The sequence below is a fragment of the Labeo rohita genome, chromosome 18 (assembly GCF_022985175.1).
Source record: "Labeo rohita strain BAU-BD-2019 chromosome 18, IGBB_LRoh.1.0, whole genome shotgun sequence".
NCBI classification, from domain to species: Eukaryota; Metazoa; Chordata; class Actinopteri; order Cypriniformes; family Cyprinidae; genus Labeo; species Labeo rohita.
This window is the reverse complement of record NC_066886.1, coordinates 8,938,676-8,961,189: the sequence shown is the minus strand read 5'-3', so window position 1 is coordinate 8,961,189 and position 22,514 is coordinate 8,938,676. Positions and strand designations below refer to the sequence as shown.

Genomic DNA, 22,514 nt, shown 5'->3' with positions numbered 1-22,514 from the left:
CACAGTGAAATGTGTTAGCGCTCATCAGGCCGCTTGATCTGACATCTAAGAAATATTTCAACATGCCGAGACCTTGATTTTGACTATTTAATCGTACAAAACCTTGTTGAAAGGAAAATCTCAACAAGACATGTTCAGATTGTGTTTCTTTCCAAAAACAAAAGACAAAATAAGAAAGTAGATTTATTAAGTCTGTTTTTATCACATTTCCCCAAAAGAAAACCCAGTTGCAACTGCAATCTGTAATGTACCTGGACATTTAATATTTATTTTAAAATAATGGTTTTCTATTTTAATATAATTGAAAATATAATTTATTCCTGTAATGTGAAGCTGAATTTTCATCAGCCATTACTCACATGTCACATGATCCTTCAGAAATCATTTGAATATGCTGATTTATTATCAGTGTTGGAAACAGCTTGATTTTATTTGGAAACTGTGATTTTTTTTGGGAGTTTTTGATGAATAAAAAGTTAATAAGAACAGTATTTATTCCAAATAGAAAACTTTTTCTAACAAAATAAGTCTTTGCTATCACTTTTCAATTTAACAAATCCTTGGTGAATTAAAGTATTAATTTATTTATTTTTTTTAAATTAAATTTTGAACTTACTGACCCCAAACTTGTAAATGGAAGTTTTGGGTATCACTTTTTAGCAATTTAACACATCCTTGGTGAATTAAAGTATTCATTAAAAAAAAAAAAAAAAAAAGAAAATTGGTGAAATTAAAGTCTATATTTTTACAAAGTATTTTTAATAAAAGCTGTCAATTTTTTTATTTATTAAAAAAAATCCTGAAAAAATAAAATATTAGAGTAATGATGCTGAAAATTCAACATTGAATCACAGGAATAAATGACATTTTAAAATATATTCACATAGAAAAATGTTATTTTACATTGAAAAAATATTTCACAATATTACCGCTTTTTTTTTTTTTTTTTTTTTTTTGATCACATAAATGCAGCCTTGATGAGCATAAGAAACTTCTTTAAAAAAAACAAAAAAAACATGAAAGATCTTACTGATCCCAAACTTTTGAACAGCAGTGTATATAAAAATTGTGTGTAAACAATTTTCCTAGTCAATTTCACAAGTAATTATAAAGAAACTGCAGTATTTTCTTGAAAAACAAACTCAAATATATATACTTTTACATATAACACTGCAACAAACACTAATACTATGTATAAATATCATACTATTTTATTTATTGATTGATTTATTTTGTATGTGTTTTATGGAATAAAAAAATTTTTTTAACCTAATGCAAATTATAATTTATTAATTTTTTCTTTAGATTTTAGGCTAGTATATGACCCAGCATATATGGCCCAGCATATTCTTGATAGGCTCTTTGACATTCACCTCCCATATTTTCCCTCTAAATGTCAGAAAGAGTGATTTGTCACACAGTAAATGTAGTGATGACTGACTAAATCACATCTCATTACCTCACATCAGAAGTTATTACATCGTATTTGACCTCGACAAATAACACCCCATGCAAAAAAATGTCCTACCGTTATCTGTGGCCAGGAAGAGAGCAGTGTACTGGTTGTTGTGAACGTGTGGAGACTCGCGGTCCAGTATGGCTCTAGTGGTGACGTTGCCTTTGACGTTGTTTACAATCAGCCAGTCTGCTGGATCTCTCAAAACAGCGAACCTGAAGGGCACACATGAAACTCTTAGTATGTGTCTTGCTTTTAAAGTTTGCCAAAATGCAAGCATTTCAAAATTTCTTTCAGATTACTTGACCCCTTTTTTACAGGGACAATCCCCTCGGAGTAACCGAGTGAACACAATGCTGACAGGTCATGGATTACCCCTGGCATTCGAACCTGAAACCTTTTGGTTCCCAGAGCAGATTTTTAACCATTAAGCAACATGACCTCAAGCATTAGCACTACAGAGTGGTGACGGGTTATCAGGAAGGTCAGCTGAAAGTGAAATAAGAAGAAATAGAGCAAGAAGGGCGCTTGAACATGTAGGAGTGATAAATGACCTGCAGCGATAGATATTTACGAGTAATGAGGCGTTTTGTAATTGGGTAACCATGTGATGATATCTCGGGCGTGACCTCCAGAACACCAACCTAAGCATGTGTGTATGTACGATTGGATAAAAGCAGTTTCGATAGTGCTGAAATCTAGAATTGAGTCACTGATTTACAGGGTGAATAAAAAACAAACACACCAAATGAAATGCCAAGTTCTCCGGCTCTGCTGCTTTTAGGAAACCCACAGAGACTCTTTCAAAAAAGACGAGGGGGAATTTATTTTTTCTAAAAAGTCTTGCTGACTCAGATACCTTTCCCAAAAGAACACAACCATTCACACAACCAACAACGATTTAGATTTTTTTCCTGTCTTAAGGGGTTTAAAAAAACTGCAGTTCACTAAAGCAAAAACGGAACTAGAAAATGAAGACACAGAGTCTATACTATGTGATTCTTCCTATAATAACTAGTTTGAGTACATTCAAGTTCAACTTACTAGTTAATTAAAATGTGTAAAATATTCATGTACAAAATTTTACACACACTACAGTAAAACTGTAATATTGTGAAATATTATTACAATGTACTGTTTTAATATATTTTAATATTTTTTAAAAGTATTTTAAATATATTCTCATTTGCTGGTTTGGTGCTAAAGTAACATTTTTATTATTATTATTACATTTTATATTTTTTTAAATCTCAATATTTTTTGTAGAACCACTAATACATTTCTGCGATGAATGGAAAGTTCTCTTTGAGCAGAAATATATTTACATGATTTTTATTTTATTTATTCATTTATATTTGATCAGTTTCATTTCTGGGAGATTTTGACACCAGTTGAGACCCAAAAAAGGAAACCTTTTACTGTAGCTCCATTGTACCCTCTTTCACTCCTTTCCGACAGCAAAAAAGCACCTTTCACAAAGCAATTCTAGCTTATCAGCATTCTATCACTTCTCAGGGAAATGTTCTCCGATTCACGCAGGCAAGCTCTCGGAAACAAGCTAGCTTGAGATTACCATCACGCTCCTTTGGATACAAATACCTCACATCCTGACTCGCATATGCAAGAGAACAGTTTGTAATTCTCCTGTAAAATCAGCTGGCATTTGTTAGAGAACTCTTTTCCGGCCTGGAGAGTGACACAAAGGCTGTAAACGCAGTCAATAGCTTAATGTTGCTGGATAAGGTTACAGCTTTGTTTGGCAGATTGCAGTTCACTAGCATACAAAGACACAAGTACCCTAGCTCAAAATATCAAGGCAATTTGACACTTTATTGTATAAAATAACAAATCTTCATCAAAAGAATCCGTAATTGACAAGCATACTTAAAGTCAAAGTGAGATTTTCTTGCATACACTGTAATAATAATAATTAAAGCTGCAAGCAGCGTTGAAAGGCCCCTCGCACTCGGGCTCACCACCACCCGTTGCCTTTAGGAAAACAGCGAACGGTGGGCAATATGCATTTAAAGATGTAAATATAGAAGGAATATGTCAAAGTCATTTATATGTGCCAAATTTCCTGTTACCAGGTGTTGGCACTATGACTATAACTGGATATTGGCATGTAGATGTCTTTAGCCCAGCACTTTTATAAAACATGGTGTTTGGTGCAGATTGAATATGATATGTTTCAGTTAGTGTAAAACATGATATATCCTGCTGCCAACAAGAGGCTCTTTGATTATAACTGGCCTTTAGATGTCTTCAGGCCAGGACTCTTACCAAACATGACGTTTGGTGCAGATTGAACATTGCATGTTTAAGTTAGTGTAAAACAATTCATTTTCTGCTATTGTTATAACAGAATATAGGCCTTTAGATGTGTTCAGGCCAGGATTCTTATCGAACGTGTGACGTTTGGGGCAGATCAGACATTGTATGGCTGAGCTACAATACTTGCTATTCCCATGGCGAATCATTGAAATTTGTCAGGCTGCCACAGACACGCCCTTTAACGAAACCTCAAGATCTTCGCAATTTAATATTGCAAAGGCTTTTACAGTAGACTGACCAAATATAGTGTTGATGTCATTAAATCTCTATGAGGAGTTCATTAGAGCGTAAAACATGGAAATTCTTGTTGCCAGTAGGTGGCGCTATGGCTATAACTAAATATGGGCATTGGCATGTATTCAGGACAGAACTCTAATCAAACATGTGAATTTTGGTGCAGATCGGACATTGTATGCCTAAATTATAACGACTTCCTTTTTCATGGAAAAACATTGAAATTCGAAAAAGGCCGCTACAAACACGCCCTTTAAAAATGACTTGAAACTTCAAAATAACAGACTTCCTGTTGGGTTTTGGACTTCGTACCGAGGGACTTTTTTGTAGGTATTGATGTGTTACATCTGTCTACTTAATTTCGTACATATATGTGAAACATAGTTCGAGGGGTACGTCGTTGGTGCCGCTATCGAGTTATTTTGCCACACCCACTTCTGAAAGCCATATCAGATGTAAATTTTCACCACTTTTGGTGTGTGTGCAAAATTTAATGAGTTTTCAAGCATGTTTAGGCCCTCAAAAATGCACCATAGGTGCTCGCCCATAATAACCCTGGTGAAAAAAACAGCATATGCTGGTAGGTATGTTTTGATGCTGGTTTAAGCTGGTCTATGCTGGTCCTTTGCTGGTTTATGCTGGTCATGTTGCTGGTTAAGGACCAGCATAAACCAGCTAAGGACCAGTTTAAACCAGCATCAAAACATACCTAACCAGCATCCCAGCATCAAAACATACCTACCAGCATATGCTGTTTTTTTCACCAGGGAAATAATCTTCAGGTGATCTTTTGACACAATTCTATATACAAACCATGTGTGTTTTCAATGCCTTCCACTATAAATGTTCAGGTGATCTATTTAGACAGATGCATAAACACACATGCACACCTTCACAAGTCAAGGCCATTTTTTGGTGTGTTGTCTGCCGTTCAGCATCACGGCTCTGACAACCCTCAATTTCTTTTCGACAGCGCACTGTGAAAGACTTATATGAACTGGCAGTTCATACTGACACAAAACAAATTGATATTTTATTTCTAGAATCTGTTTATCAGACCTTCTACAATGCCATTAATCAGACAGCCTGAAAGTTTGCAAAGGGGGTGTGGCCTAAATGCTTGATCATATGTATAGTACGAAAACTCTATCATTAACAATGCCTTTTCCTCCTAATCTACACACACAGTGCTTCACTCAATTAGCCTCCTCTCAATGTCATTAGCGTGTCATTAAAAACACATTATGCAAATTAATATGTTATCTATAATGATACGTGCTAATGACCATAAATAAGCTGTCAAAGGCTTTTCACCCGTAATCAAAGCTTTAGCTGATGAAGGCATTTTCATTTACACATGTTGTCACACAATGACACAAATTACAACAACACAACTATACGACAAAGTCCTTGTTATTGTGGCCAAAGTTGTCCGTAGTTTTCTGCTTAACCAAGACACAATGCACCCTTTCTCAATGTCTCAAGGAGAATCTGGGTGGATCTTCTCTAGTCCCAAAGTCCGCAGCAAAAGGATAAAAAAGATACAAACGTTTCATCAGCATCCAATTTTGGCTTTAAGAAAGTAAGTTTGTGAGTGTGTGGCCGGTCTTGAGTGTAGCACGGTCATTAATCTTGATGCAGAGCATCATGGGTCTCTTGCTTTATGCACAGCAATGTTTTTTGGCTACTGTATCAGGGCTCCAGTCTGTGACAGCAGTTGTTTAAAACATTTGCTGGAAAAACATGCAGGAATAAGTACCCACGTAAAATTGCATTTGTGTGCATGTGTTAATTTCATCAACAATATTGCTAAAGAAAATGCTTGTTAATAAAAGATCTTATTAAAGATAGATGGAAAATGCGCATCATAACAGTAATTCAGGGTTCATAAACCCTGGGGGTTTATAGAGGAACTGCAGGGAATTTGTGCATTTATGAAAAGCTAATAATTAATTCAAGCATGCAATATTAAAATAAAAGTGAAAACACTACTAAATAGGACTGGGTACTGAAACAATTTTCACAATTTGAATTAATTTCTAATGCCACAGTATGTGCCAAATTTTCTTGTGAAAGTCACTTACATTACTGATAATATTGAAGGTTAAAATGAACTGATTTGTATACATCCACCTAAATTACCCTAGTAAAAAAGTAATAGATTTAAAATGCATTTACTTTTATACTAAGTATAGTTTAACATAATCTATTAACAAGTCAACTAATAATAAGTCTATTAACATAATTACTGACATATTGCTTGAGACTTACTGATATAAAAATGATAAAATGTTGTAATGAAACTTTATTTGGAGTACTACTTGTGCACATTTCTTAATATTAAGCCTAAAATAGGTTTTAATGTCACTATTGATGAGGATTGTGTGATCTTTAAATAATTAAATAAATAAAAATTAATAATAATAACAAATAAAAAATTATTTTTCACTAGGGTACACTCAGTGAATTTTTTATAATAATAAAATTAATAATAAAGTTAGAATTACATAATTATATTTCTACTCAAATTCATTTTTTGAACTTTAAAAACTTAAGATTTACCCAAACAACTTAAAAGTTAAAGAACAGTAAACATGATAATAAATATACTATATGGTGCATATACTGTATTTAGCTAAATGCTCCTCTAGAGTTCATTTTTCTAGCTGACTAACGAGTTGATGGTCACCTAATTTTTTTTTAGGTAATCGTGACGTTACTTGGACAGATTGTTTACAAGCTGTTACACTGACGTCTTTGTGAGGTTAAAACACTGATTGAGCAACTACATGAGACATGATACGGGTTTCGGTAAGTTCTTTTAACAAGTTCTTTTAACATTTAACATACCCTCAGATGTTTAATCATGTTTATTTCATAGAGCTGCTCAGTTCATGTTTGAATCCTGCAATAAAACAGACAGAATTTTACATTTGACACTTTGTTTCATATCAAAAGTACCAAAGCACAAAGCTTATTACGATTGATTGTATGACATGTGCGATTGATTGGATGGCAGATGCGCTAAAGGGGTCATCATATGCCCATTTTCCACAAGCTGATATGATTCTTTAGGGTCTAAATGCAAAGTCTATAACATACTTTGGTTAAAATTTCTCAGTGATAGTGTAAAAAACAGTATTTTACCTTGTCAAAATCATCCCTGTTCAGAGCGAGCCATTCTGTTGCATGTTTCTTTAAATGCTAATGAGCTCTGCTCACCCCGTCCCTCTCTTCTGTGGGGTGACGAGCCAGTCTGTTTACTTTAGCCACATTTAGCCGCAAAACTTGCTAACTAGCACATTATTAAGAAAGGCAATTTGCAAAGATGCATAAAAACCCTTATACTTACTTCTGCCGTAGGTGAAGCCGCATCACGAACGATTTGTGCAAACATAGACGCATTTATGTAGATCGCCGGGTGCATTTCCTTGTAAAACGAAAGTAACGTTAATAAGATGTTGGGAGTAAATGATGACTGCTATGATCATTATTACATCCAACAACAGAACACCTAAATCGCTCAATTTGAGACATTCTTGTCTTCCCCTGCACCGGAGTCGACAAAACGGACTTAAACTGTTACAGCTCAGTCAGGTCTAAGGTTAGACAATGATGTCAATCAACTATTGTGGAAGCGGCCTTTGTCGATGTGACGTCACACTGACAAGTGGCTGAGAACGGATTGATTTGAAAAATGGGGGTTAGATCTTATAAAGAAATACCATTGGGTGGATTTTATCATAATAGGGTGCTTGTGTACACACACTGCCAACACACATTTATGTTCAAACAACATGTAAAAGTGAGTTTTGTATCCGATGACCCCTTTAACTAAAAACAGGCTAGACTAATCGATTCTTGGGATTTAAGAATCAATACTGTTTTGTAAAAATGAGAGTCGGTTAAAATCAAGCAAAAGAAATATTTTGTTGTATAAAGTATTTAAGTTGTATAAACTTGGCCACAATGTTAAGACATTAAGAATCTTGTTTTTGTATTCAAATCAGACCTAAAATACGTTTTTACACAATGTAACCGACTTTAAAAAGTTATGGTCAGTTTTCAAGTCTAGTTACAAAAACCTTTTATTCAAGTGCACAATAGTAACTGCTAACAAAACATACAAGCCCACTTCACCAGGTTAGGCCATTGGCCTTCAACCCAAAAAACGAAAAAACAAGACCACTTCTTCACCACAATCTAAAATGTAAGAAATGCCTCTCCTTGAGCCACTTTTTCAAATACTCCTTACACCCTTTCATGATGTGTCAGGCCTGGAGAGGGCCCGGGGTTTGGTGCATATTTATGCTTCTGTATCAGCACGAGGGCACGGAGGCCAGAGGGGCTTTTCACCACGTTACCTTCTAATAGAAAACAGCGGAAAGCTGCAAACTGCTTCTCTGCTGCAGGAGGGTAATTCTGGCCTCTTTGTACATAAATTCTGCTCCTTTTATTCCTGGTCTGTGGTCAGGAGTGGATCTATGTGAAGAGAAACCAGTGCTGCCTCACATGTTGAACTGTGGACTTTTTTAAAAAAAAAAACATGTCACATAGATGCAAATAATAATAGGTGGATTTAAACTAAAATGTAATAAATATTTTTAGACTTGATGTGAAACTTTGTTGTTCAAATATTAATGTGTTCTCTTTTTACTGTTCTGTTGAGCTGAGTTTCATGCTGTAGCCCTAAAAACAGGCCTTTTTAGCAAACATACATCTGTAGGGAAAAGCATGTGACACACTTACACTAATGCTGACCGTCCCATGTTTGTAAAATAGGATGGATGCACCCATTAGGATATTACTTTTTGCCATTGAAATTCAATGCCAGTGTGGTTTGGAACTAGACATCCTATTCTGAGCGAAGATGGAGGGAGAAAAACAAAGAAAATCTCCTTTCCCAAACTCAGCATCATTCTCGTTCTGAGTTCATCTTTCCATGGGATTTATTCACACTGGCTAAACTTAACTTAACTCCCACAGGTGCATCCGTCGGACCCCAGATCAGTGCGCAAAGATGCAGACGTTGATGAGAAAAAGCTGTGCCATAAACTCTCCCTCCGCTCTCATGTCTGGGACAAATTGCTGTTGTCACCCCTGCAGATATTTCGGTTTCATATTGGCAGAAAGAGCTGTACAAAGGAAATAAATGTGACAGGGAGGCACGAAAATATAAACAGAGGGAGACGGCCCATCAATCAGCCATGGTCAGACTCAGAGGGAATCAGACCCCTTCTGTGGTGCAGTCCGTTCTGCCAGCCTGTCCATTAACTCCTCGTTAAAGTTCAGACCGTCGCTCGCCGTCCATTCATCTCACTCTGTGCTTTACCCTCTGACAGCCTACATAGGTTCAGTATACACACATAAACACACACACAAACATTCTTCTAGGATCGAGGAATGTACTTTGAAAAGCCAGCTTGTCAAGCTGCAAGCTACTTATATTTTAAAATATAAAGGACATTTTTATTACAAAATAGTATATACTTTTATATGTTTTTGAAAGAAGTCTCTTCTGCACACCAAGGTTGCCTTTATTTAATCAAAAATAGTGAAACATTAATATTGTAAAATATTATTACACTTTAAGTGTTTAAAATTTTGGCAACGATATAGAAATTATATAACAATTATACATATGCATGTATTTAGATCAATAATTTGTTAATAATGTTATGTTAAATAATATACATTAAAATATAAAATATATTTAAGCAAAATTAATTTCTTTCTCTATGCAATATCATAAATAAAGAATATATCATTGATAAAGATATATGAAAAATAAATTGATATTGCTTTGTATATGCAACATAATTGTTTATTTTGCCCATTATTCATGCTCTTTCAAAAAAATTGCAAAAGGAAACACAAAGTAATGGCGTTCTTGAACAAATCTGTGTTTTGAACAAACTGCTTGAGGGAACGATTAAAAAATTCACTCATACAGATTTGTGTCGCACATGAATGATTCTGTTTTGAAAGAATCAGTTGTATGAATGATTCACTGACTGACTGATAAAGACACTTTGTTCCTAAATGTGACCCTGGACCACAAAACCAGTTTTATGTAGCATGGGTATATTTGTAACAATAGCCAACAATACATTGCATGGGTCAAAATTATTGATTTTGTTTTTTATGCCAAAATTCATCAGGGTATTAAGTAAAGATCATGTTTCATGAATATTGTAATTTTGTAGTTCAATATTGTAATATTGAATTTTGTACCATAAATATATCAAAACTTCATTTTTGATTAGTAATATGCATTAGTAATATGCACCACAAAACCTGTCATAAGGGTCAATTATTATGTCAGTTATTATTTTGCTTTCCATTTATGTATGGTTGGTTAGGACAGGACAATATTTGGCCGAGATACAAATATTTGAAAATCTGGAATCTGAGGGTGCCAAAAAAAAAAAAAAGAACTACTGAATAAAGCTGTCCACATGAAGTTCTTAGCAATGCATATTACTAATTAAAAATTAAGATTTGATATATTCACAGTAGGAAATTTACAAAATATTTTCATGGAACATGATCTTTACTTAATATCCTGATGAGTTTTGGCATAAAAGAAAAATCGATAGTTTTTACTCATACAATGTATTGTTGGCTATTGCTACAAATATACCAGTGCTACCTATGACTGGTTTTGTGGTCCAGGGTCACATATTAGTACTTTAAAAGTACATAATAGCACCTTTTGAAAAGGTACTGCCCCAGGGACCATTTTATACCTTTTTTTCCAGAGCATGTAAGTCTATGTAACATCTGGAGCCTGCTTAAGTACCCTCTGGTTACAGGGAGGCAATTTAGCTGGACAGGCTGTGATGTTAGGACCTCTTAGAACAATGCCGTTTCCAACTGAGACTCCCGTCAGTAAAGATGTGCCAAGCTGTGCAAAGTTTATTCAGCCACTGAGGATTGAGGAGCATGTGTTCAGACAAACGTTCACTTGATTACTGTAAGCTTAAGCAAAGACTGTGAGAATCATCAAAGCTCTTGGTGTGGTATCAGCAGTCAAGCGTACGGACACACCACACACACTCTGGGATCCATCCTCTATCTCTTTCACACTTTTTTTTTTAGGAGCTCACCGCCTGAGAACTAAACTGCATAACTGAGGTAACAGGAACCACTACCTCAGCTTCATTTCCATAAATTATCATGCCTCAGCAATGCAATACATAAAATCTAATTTATTATCATAATAAGGCACAAAAAGCAGCTCTTTGCATCGGTTGAAAATCATAACCCTGTAATTAAGTCAGAGAAAACCAATTTATCCATGCTTCAGAGAGGCCTTGCCACTCACAATCTTTCCTGTTGGCACCTTTGGAAAGTTTTAATTATTTAACCGCATAATGGCTGTCTCTCACAACTGTTTCCTAGACTAATGCCACGGTACTCATTATTAATGTCAAGAGGAAATAGAGATCAGACACAGTTTTGTTGCAGTCTGTCTTTTTCCGTTGGACAAGCCTGTATTTTATGAATTTGCATGAAAATGAGCCAAAATGGCTTCCTGCGGCACACAATCAGAGTTGCGCAAGATTCTTTCCCTTCCAGAATCCTATTCCCCTCAGACCCCAAAGTGATTCTACTGGCTCAAAGAACTTTAAATGTGAACCGTCTTCTGCACTGTTAAAAATGACCGCAAATTTAAGGGTAAAAAACTGTAAAAATGCTACAGTAAAAACCTGTTAAATGGTTAACGATAAAAGTGAATAACTGTAAATTGACATTCCCAGAATTCCCTGTGTTACATTTTATTTTTTTAATTGGATGTTTTTTGTTGAATAAACTTTTTTTTTTGTAGAAGTTTTGTACATTAGGGTTGTATGTTACATCTAATGTTGTTAAATTAATCTTTATTGCATGTGTGTTACCATGATGGTGTTCAGTGTTTGTGTGAATGACACTGTGCACCTTCTATATATGTTAATATTTAAAAGCTGCTTGTGATTGGGCTTTTGTTCATCATGTGACTTTCTCATCACCACCTGCTTTTGGTGGTTATCAGTGTATTATCAACGTACAAAACAGATTTCAATACTTCAACAGGTTGGTACATTAACATTATATCAGTTAATGAAATTGCGGTATTTACCTGTAAATTTAAGTGACAAACGTAAAACGTTGCTACCATATTATTTTTACTGTAAAATTCTGGCAACCACAGCTGCCGTTTTTTACCGTAAATTTTACAGAAATTCTTTTTACAGTGTGCGCCGGATATATGTATGCATACTGCCATTCAAATGTTTAAGATCTGTTGAAAGAAATCAATTATTCAGCAAGGATGCATTAAAGGGACAGTTCACCCAAAAATGAAAATTTGATGTTTATCTGCTTACTCCCAGGGCATCCAAGATGTAGGTGACTTTGTTTGTTCAGTAGAACACAAACGAAGATTTTTAACTCAAACCATTGCAGTCTGTCAGTCATATAATGGCAGTCAATGGATACCAAATCTTTCAGAGTAAAAAAACCCATACACAAACAAAACCAAATTAAACCCTGCGACTCGTGACGATACACTGATGTCCTAAAACATGAAACGATCGGTTTGTGCAAGAAACTGAACAGTATTTATATTATTTTTTTACCTCTGATTCACTGCTATGTTTTTTTTACTCTCAAAGATTTGGTAGCCATTGACTGACATTATATGACTGACAGACTGCAGCGGTTTGAGTTAAAAATCTTTGTTCATGTTCTACTGAAGAAACAAAGTCACCTACATCTTGGATGCCCTGGGGATAAGCAGATAAACATAAACATTTTTTATTTTTGGGTGAACTATCCCTTTAACTTGTTAAAAAGTAACAGTATAGACATGTTTGCTACTAAAGTAATTTAGTAATGTTACTAAAGACTTTTATTTTAATTAAATACTGTTCTTTCTACTCAGAATCCTGAAAAGAAAAAAAAAAAAAAAAGGCGTTGTCCCATAGAATTGTCACTAATGTTACAGTCATGAACGAAACGTCATCATTGTTTCGGTAGTGACAAAGGGGAACACATAATCCTCATATTTGGTGGAAATAAACAAAATTTTAGTACAGTTATGCATTTCATGTTTTATAGTGTTTTAGTATGTGAGTTAAAATTCTGCAATGTGATGTGGTTGCTACCAAAGCATTACTGTCACTACTGAAAATGTGCTGTCACGACCGAAACATGGGATGTTTTGTCAAAAATAAAGTATACTAAATGATCAACTAAGATGTTATGATAGTTTTTGGTTTGCTGTATTCAAACTAATGAATCCTTAACTTTGAAATCAGTATGATCAACTTTGCCTTTTACAAAGACAAACTGGATTCAAAATACAACAAATCTCATAAATCACACTCGAAATATTGTTAAAACTTGAATTGTTATGGAAAAAATGTTAATAAAATAGCAAAAAAAAAAAAAAAAAAAAAAAAATTTGCAATCTAGATGCAAGTTTTAACAATATTTCGAGTGTGATTTATGAGTTAAAACTTGAATTGTTATGGAAAAAATGTTAATAAAATAGCAAAAAAAAAAAAAAAAAAAAAAAAAAAAAATTTGCAATCTAGATGCAAGCAAAATCTTAATAGGTCAATACAACTCTTCTAATTAAATTATTATTACTGTTTCGCTAGAGACAAATTTGAGAAGAGGACAAATACTCCAAAACTTTCTAAAAATACAATATGAGAATTAACTGCGCAATTACTAGAAATGTGTACCTTGAATATTTTTCAGTTTGTATACATACAAACACGTTTCTAACTCTGACTTCGGACCAATTCTGTAGAATGTCCCATGTACATTTTCAAGATTGAATCTGCATTATTTGATGTTTTAGCATGCAATAAAATGCAAGCAACAATCATGAGGACGTCACTGGCCCTGTGCAAAGAAAATAAGATAAGACACTATCTTGGAATTATAGCTGACACTGTGGAACTAATGAGGAAAACCAACCATATCTTGTTTCTGTGTGAGAAACGGTTAACTCCATAAAGAAAGAAGTCACAGAGGCCGGGCGTCTTCACATTTATCACAATTAATTCAGTTTTTCCAAGTGCAGTTATTCTTTTGAGCAGCCACTGCAGAGTAAGCAAGACCTGACGTGAACCAGCCCAAACTCTTCCCTCCTCCGCTGTCAACTAAACTCTCAGCACAGCTCACGAGAGATTATTCTGAATGCTGCATACTTGTTTTATTTATTTTTTAAGACATCTTTACGTTCCAGGAACTCGGTAGAATAAGGGGTCGCTGTGGTCGCTCAGAGTTTCCAGAGATGCGAAGCCAGCGGAGCTGTCGTTAATTAAAACAGACAGCCATACTACAATATTGCACTGTTGAATAGAAGAAGAGGGACCTCTAGATAAACACAATGCACACACGTACAATTACTGGTGATTAATCATGGCTTACAAATTACAGCAAACTTAAACTTACCTCTAAAAGAGTTCATTTAACTCTGGTGATTAATTAATGGTTTGCCCACATATACACAAAGAGACATTAACATATACAAACCCACAGCACCCACATAATGCACGGCAGGAACAGCCAAAGTCAAGTGCAATTATGAAAACATTTTTGCAACTAAATGGATTATGTATCTGTGCAACGCCATACAAATCCCAATTACATTTACACAAGCTAGGGGCAGCAAGATGTCTTAAAATCATTTAAAAATGATGTCATATTAAAAAATGTAATAACTAAAAATGCCAAAACCTCTAAACATGAAGGTATACCTTGACATAAAAAATGACATATTTGGAGAAAATCAAGAACATGTACATTTAAGTGTACTGCTGAGTTTTCATTTTGACATTTCTTGGCAGCATAGAACAAATTTATCATTTATCCTGCCAAGAAATGTCAGCAAATCTAATGCATATTGGCAAATTTAGTTTTTATTTTCTTTCCCCCAGTGACTATTTTAACTATTTTATATTTACTTGAAAAAGTTTTAATAAGTTAGCTATGCAAAGCAAGTGTCTTTCTTCTTAAAAAACAAACAAACAAAAAACAATCATAATTATTTATATTATTTTAAGCTTTTACTTTGTTTAGAAAAGTAACCTTTGACCTCTAGGGGGCCTCTGACAGAGGGCAACCTTGAAGATACAAAGGTCGAGATCCTCTGCTCTAATGAGAGGAAAACTGGCCTGACATCTAGACACGGCCTGTCATCTTTCCGTACTTGCTGAGTACTGCAGTTCCAAAACAAACTAATGAGAGAAGGGTGCAAAGAAAGCAGATCCCACGAAGGAGGACGCAGCTCAGTCACATCCTGTAGGTCAGGAGAGCAAAGCGGCGAGAGGAGAGAAATTCATGTTCTGCATCTCATTAAATTTCACAATGACTACAACTTTTCCAGCCTGCACAAGTAGAGGAGTGAACCGCAATGTCAGAAACAATTTAACATCACTAAACAAGCAGTGTTTTAGTAAAACGGCACAGATGATACAGCGTCTGCACAGACTGCAGCTGTGTCCAAAGCAATGGTGCTACTGACAAAGATGCATCCATTAACTTGCTTTTTATCATACGACTGCTCATATAGAGGAATAAATATGCACCAATACATTATTACCACTCAAATCTGCTTGAAAATGTGAATAGATATTTGTTATTACAGTCAGATGAGGAAACGTTATGCTGTGTAGAATGAATCATGAATCATATTTAACACGCATTGAAACGATTGCTCATAAAATCATACAAAAGACCTTGAATTAATTTAGCTGCAGAGCATCTAAAGAACATTTATCTTTTTAATAAATTAATACGCAATGAGTTAGTGAACACGAAATGCTGTTCGCAACTCATAATGTGTATTTCAGGAAGAAAAAGGAGCTTGTTTTTATGCATTTAGAATTTAATTGCATCTGATTTACATAAAGATTCCATTAATAATTTTTTAATCTACAAACTTGTATTGGTTCTGTTTATTTTTTCTGTAATTTTAAAGTAATCTGAGGTATTAAGCTTCATACATGTCAGATAAAAACTGAAAAAGTGAGTATTCGAAAACTGCTAGTGTATTAAAAGAGTAGTTCACTTCCTGAATAAAAATTTCCTGATAATTTACTCACCCCTGTCATCCAAGATGTTCCTGTCTTTCTTTTTTCAGTCAAAAAGAAATTAAGGTTTCTGAGGAAAACAATTAAATTTTTCTCCATATAGTGAACTTCAGTGGGAGCCAGTGGGTTGAAGGTCCAAAAAGAGCATTTTTAGGGCTGTCCAACGATTAATCGCAATTAATCGCAATTAATCGCATACAAAATAAAATTTTGAGTTTGCCTAATAAATTTGTGTGTACTGTGTGTAATTACTATGTATATATAAATACACACAAATTGATGTATATATGTAAAATAAATATGTTATGTACAAAATATTTTTATTTATATATAATATCGATTATATAAAAATTATAATAAATATATATACTTGTAAATATTTCTTAAATATATACATGAATGTGTTTGTATTTATATATACATAATAATGGCAAACTCAATTTATTAGGCAAACTCAAACTTTTATTTTGTATGCGATTAATCGTGTTTAATCGTTTGACAGCCCTAAAAAAATTACAGGAAAAAAAATACTTTTTTTCCCCTATGACTTCAAGCATTACGTAACGGACAAAGGACAGATCGTTTCACTACATAAGACCCTTATTTCTGGAATAAATCCTGGAATGTTTTCCTCATAAACCATAATTTCCTTTTGACTGAAGAAAGAAAGATAAAGTAAAGAAAGAGAGTAAATTATCAGGAAATTTTCACTTAGAAAGCAGTCTAAGATCTAGCACAATGTGGCAAATTCCTAGCAGCTGTAGAAAGCGTAAATAATCAGTGTCTTCAGGAATGAGCGCTCTTGATCTTGACTATGCGGTATATAAAGAGATGTGAGAAATTCCCCACACAAACAGGCTCCAGCCATCTTTTCTGTGTCTTTCTCCTCCTTTTCTCTGAGCTTTAAACTGTGGCACAGCCAAAGGGAGGAACAAACTCAGAATTATGTATACAGGGCTGTTCTGAAACTCTTTTTTGGAGCAAGATCAACTCAAAGACAGCTTTGAAGCAGAGCTGGACTGGGATTTATGCACTGATCCAGGGGAAAGCGCTACATTTTGGATGTGGATGGCACTCCGTGGGGGACTAACTGTTACACAAGACCAGCTATTATTATATTCTATACAGAAACTGAAATATGACTGTGCTCATTGAAGATCCTCTTTGTTTTGCTCGGGAATACTATAATAACTACATATGGTATCCAATATCAATATGTTGATTGAAAAAGACTGTAGACTAGCATCAATTGACAATGAGCTTTAAAAACATGTTAACCTCTACTGTTAGCATCAAATGGAGCCCTTTACATCTATTTTTTTAAATTCTACCCAGTGTATTTCACGGACATCTCCTCAACATCACTCCTAACGACCTGTGGCGGTGAGGGAGCTTGCACCCAACGAGCCTTCCCATAATTCTGATAGTGTCTGTGTTTGTGATTTCCCTCAGGCTAGCAATGATGCAGAGCTCACCTTATCCTGACAAGCCTGACAGAGCTAAATAAAGGGGTGGAGATGGAAGAAAACTCTAAAAACCTTTGAGCCAACACATCAGAGACCCCAAAATCTTAACCTTGTCTGACATGCTCCTCTGAATTACTCATTCAGAGGAGCACTCGGAGGAACGTCTGATAAAGACTGATTTAAGCTCAAATGAGAGCTTCAAACATATCTGCTGTTGAAAAGCACAATGATCCTAAAGTGTGGCAGGTTTTATTTCACAAAAGAATCAAGCTAAATGTATGGCCTGCTGTTAGAGCCTAAACAATCATAGCATTCTTGGATCTGGAAATTTCCTGTAATTCACCAAAAAGATTGAATCGATAAATAGCAAACAAACAAACTCTAACTCTAATAAATAATCTCACTGAATCACTCTAGACCATTTTCCTTTTATCTTTTATCAATAGAGAGATACAACTGGCAGGATGTGAAAAGCGCTCTTATGCATTATGGTTCCTGTACAAGCTTTTTATGACAAATCCAGAGAACAATATGTTGTATGGAAAAATCAATGCCATTTCTGTCAGTTCAAAAGAAAATGTAGAATATTCAAACTAAATTGGAGTATACAATAAAAGGAATAGAATCAGACATCAAACAGGACCTAACAATGGGTGTTTATTTCTCTTAGAAGCAGAACCATTTCTATGTTCTTAGAATATAAACTAATACTGTAGTAGAAACAAATACAACACGTTTTTATTTAACTTCACCTTTTGACAGCATATTCTCCAGTCTTTAAATCAAAGGTCTATAATGGCTATAATATTCCTGTTGTTCACAATAACAATTCCACAATCTGTAGTTCTTGATAAGTCTACTAATTCTGCAGCCATTTTAATGCTTGTCTTTTATCAAGGATGCCTGATTGCATATCTTTTACAATGCAGTCCTTAAGAAGTACCATGGGACACAGGTAGAAAGACAGATCAATGGAGTTTCACTTTCTTTTGTACTCTTTGCCCTTGCTAGAGGGCAATCTATGGGGCAGCTTCTGCTAATATAAGCCTTAAAAGACATTCATGTCATCTCAACTGTGTTGCAGGGAATGGGGGAAAAATACAAAAAAAGGGTGCCAGAATGATATAGAATGATAAAAAGATAGAATAACAGAACGATAACTAGAACAAGAAATAACAGAAATGACAGAAAGATTCTGCTGTGTAGATAGATAGATAGATAGATGGACAGACAAACAGACAGACAGACAGACAGACAGACAGATAGATAGATAGATAGATAGATAGATAGATAGATAGATAGATAGATAGATAGATAGATAGATAGATAGATAGATAAGAGACAGACAGACAGATAGACAGACAGACAGATAGATAGACAGATAGATAGATAGATAAATAGATAGATAGATAGATAGATAGATAGATAGATAGATAGATAGATAGATAAACATACAGATAGACAGATAAATAGACACAGACAGACAGACAAACAGATAAATAGACAGACAGGCAGACTGATAGACAGAAAGAAAGACAGACAGACAGACAGATAGATAGATAGATAGATAGATAGATAGATAGATAGATAGATAGATAGATAGATAGATAGATAGATAGATAGATAGATAGATAAGAGACAGACAGACAGATAGACAGACAGACAGATAGATAGACAGATAGATAGATAGATAAATAGATAGATAGATAGATAGATAGATAGATAGATAGATAGATAGATAGATAGATAAACATACAGATAGACAGATAAATAGACACAGACAGACAGACAAACAGATAAATAGACAGACAGGCAGACTGATAGACAGAAAGAAAGACAGACAGACAGACAGATAGATAGATAGATAGATAGATAGATAGATAGATAGATAGATAGATAGATAGATAGATAGATAGATAGATAGATAGATAGATAGATAAACATACAGACAGACAGGCAGATAGACAGATAAGTAGACATACAGACAGACAGACAGATAAATGTATAGATAGACAGACAGACCGAATGAGCCAACCAACAGACCGATTAACATACAGACATAGTTAGACAGACAGACTGACAGATAGATAGACAGATAGATAGACACACAGACAGATAGACAGATAAATAGACATACAGACAGATAGATAGACAGATAGATAAATAGACAGACAGATAGATAGACAGACAGATAAATAGACAGACAGACAGACAGACAGACTGACCGACCAACAGACTGACAGACATAACTAGATAACTAGATAGAGAGACAGACAGACCGACAGACTGACCGACCGACAGACAGACAGATAGATAGATAGATAGATAGACAGACAGACCGAATGAGCCAACCGACAGACCGATTAACAGACATAGTTAGATAGACAGACAGACTGACAGATGGAAAGATAGACAGACGACAGATAGACATACAGACAGATAGATAGACTGATAGATAAACAGACAGACAGACAGACAGACAGACAGATAGATAGATAGATAGATAGACAGACAGACAGACTGACCGGCCAACAGACTGACAGACAGACATAACTAGATAGCTAGATAGATAGACAGACAGACCGACCGACAGACTGACCGATCAATAGACAGACAGATAGATAAATACACAGATAGACAGACAGACCGAATGAGCCAGCCGACAGACCGATTAACAGACAGACATAGCTAGATAGACCGACAGACAGACAGACAGACAGACAGACAGACACACACACACACACACAGACAGATAGATAGACAGACTGACTGACCGACAGATAAATAGATTGATAGATCGTTAGACAGACAGACGGAAAAGACAGACAGACCTACAGACAGACAGTCATAGCTATATAGATAGACAGACAGACAGACAGACAGACAGACCAACAGATTGACCGATAGATAGATAGATAGATAGATAGATAGACTGCAGGACAGACAGACTGACATACAGATATAGATAGATAGACAGACTGACCGACAGATAGACAGACGAACAGACAGACAGACAGAGCCAACCGACAGACAGACTGACATACAGATATAGCTAGATAGACAGATTGACAGACTGACAGACTGACCGACCGACCGACAGACAGACAAATAAATTGATAGATCGACAGATTGACAGACAGACAGACGGAACAGACAGACAGATCGACAGACTGACAGATAGATAGATAGATAGATAGATAGATAGATAGATAGATAGATAGATCATGCAAATCGCTGTCTTCCTTCTGCCGTTTCCTCTCAAGCTTTCCCTCTGTCCCTCCTTTTCATTTTCCTGCAGCCGTTCTTTTTTTTTTTTCGTACTCAGTCCTGCCACTTATAGCCTCAGGTGAAAGCTATGGTACTTCAAAGAGCCTTTTACTGGCAAAAGGAGATCAAAAGAGGTGAGGCAGGCAGTGAGAGGACAGATATAGAAGAGATGAAGAATGAAGAGAGGACAGAATGAGAAAGAGAAGGGAGAGAGCTCATATGGTTTGTGATGAGGAGGGCTCGCTCTAACTAGCAGGACAGGGCGGTAATAATGGCAGAGCACATGATCACAGCGGCGCACCAAGTTTCATACTGTGAGTCTCATACACGCTCAGCGGACACGACGAATCACAGGAGCCTGTTTAAATTCTCCTGATCTGAACAAGCGTGGCACAGCTTACACTGAGATCACATAACAAATGTAAACGTGTACACACCACATTTATAGCAAAGAAGGTTGAGGGAATGAATAAAGTAGGGATGGAGAAAGACTTTGAGAAACGCCAAGGTCCTGGGTTCGATTCCTAGGGAGATCAAGAATGGATCAAATGTAAATGTGCACCTTGAGTGCAATTTTAGTCACTTTGGATAAAAGAATCTGTCAAATACATAAATGTAAATACGCTACAACCTAGCGCAGCCTTTTTGCAGTTCCTTGTTGATAAGGTAATGAGGCTTCAAGGAAAGTAAAAAGCTACATTAAAGTAATGGTCTGTCACAAGTCTCTGAGAATCATTTTAGAGGTAGCGGCTCCAAGTACTTGGTCAATCATGTAGTTGGGCAAAAGATGAATGTCTGCACAGATGGTCAAACTCTCTCATGCAGAGCTGTGTGCTCATATGTCAAACACTGCTCTGAGTACACGGTAAATATACTGGAAGCAGGACAAAGAACGGTAAGACAAGAATAACCACACTGAGACATGTCTAAGTGACAGGGTCATGCCAACCCACTCACCCGAGGCTTTGATTAGTTTGTGCTGTCATCGCAACTACCTTGTATATGATCAAAGTGTAGACTTGGAGGAACAAAGACTGAGAAGCATAGTCATAGGCATACTGCACCAACCTTATGCTCTGCGTTTGTAGGTAGTCCGGGTCAGTCGCGTTCAGCATGGCCACGAAGCTCCCTACGGGAATATTTTCTCTCCTGATGACAACCAGAGGATCTGGAAAGAACACCGGTCCTTCATTCACATCCATAACTGTAATGTAAACTGTAGCTGTAGAGCTGGGGCCATACACAACGTCAGGAACCAAAGGGTCTTCGTTTTCCACTTTTATCAGCAGGGTGTGAAACATTGCACTTTCATAGTCCAGAGGCTGAGAAAGACAACAGGCGAAAGGAATTATGTAAGAGCAATTAACTAACGAGCTACACAAGAAAGTAACTACACCAAACAAATGACTCTTTATCATTATTTTTCAATTTGTACATGCTTCCTTGTCAAAAGCAAATTACGGTACATTTTTACAACAGGAACAAGAGTACAGTCATTCAATCCTCCTCCTGGAGAGCCACATTTCGGCAGAGTTTATCTCTTAAGCCTGGGACACGATTTTCGGCTGTCCTAGACGAAAGAATGCCATTGTAAAACAATCATGACAGTTTCCATGAACGTGGCTCCTAATTGGTGGTCCTACGTTGTACTGTGAGAGAGGTTTA

General features: G+C 35.7%; 1 protein-coding gene across 1 annotated transcript in view; it reads right to left on the bottom strand.

Moving 5' to 3' along the window:
• cdh13 (cadherin 13, H-cadherin (heart)) overlaps positions 1 to 22,514 on the bottom strand; it is a 394,548-nt gene that overhangs the window by 39,216 nt on the left and 332,818 nt on the right. The window contains exons 10-11 of the mRNA XM_051135516.1: positions 21,918 to 22,171; positions 1,529 to 1,671 (exon numbers count right to left, since the gene is read on the bottom strand). Of these exons, the coding sequence (XP_050991473.1) occupies positions 1,529 to 1,671; positions 21,918 to 22,171 (397 nt within the window). The remainder of the gene's footprint in view (positions 1 to 1,528; positions 1,672 to 21,917; positions 22,172 to 22,514) is intronic.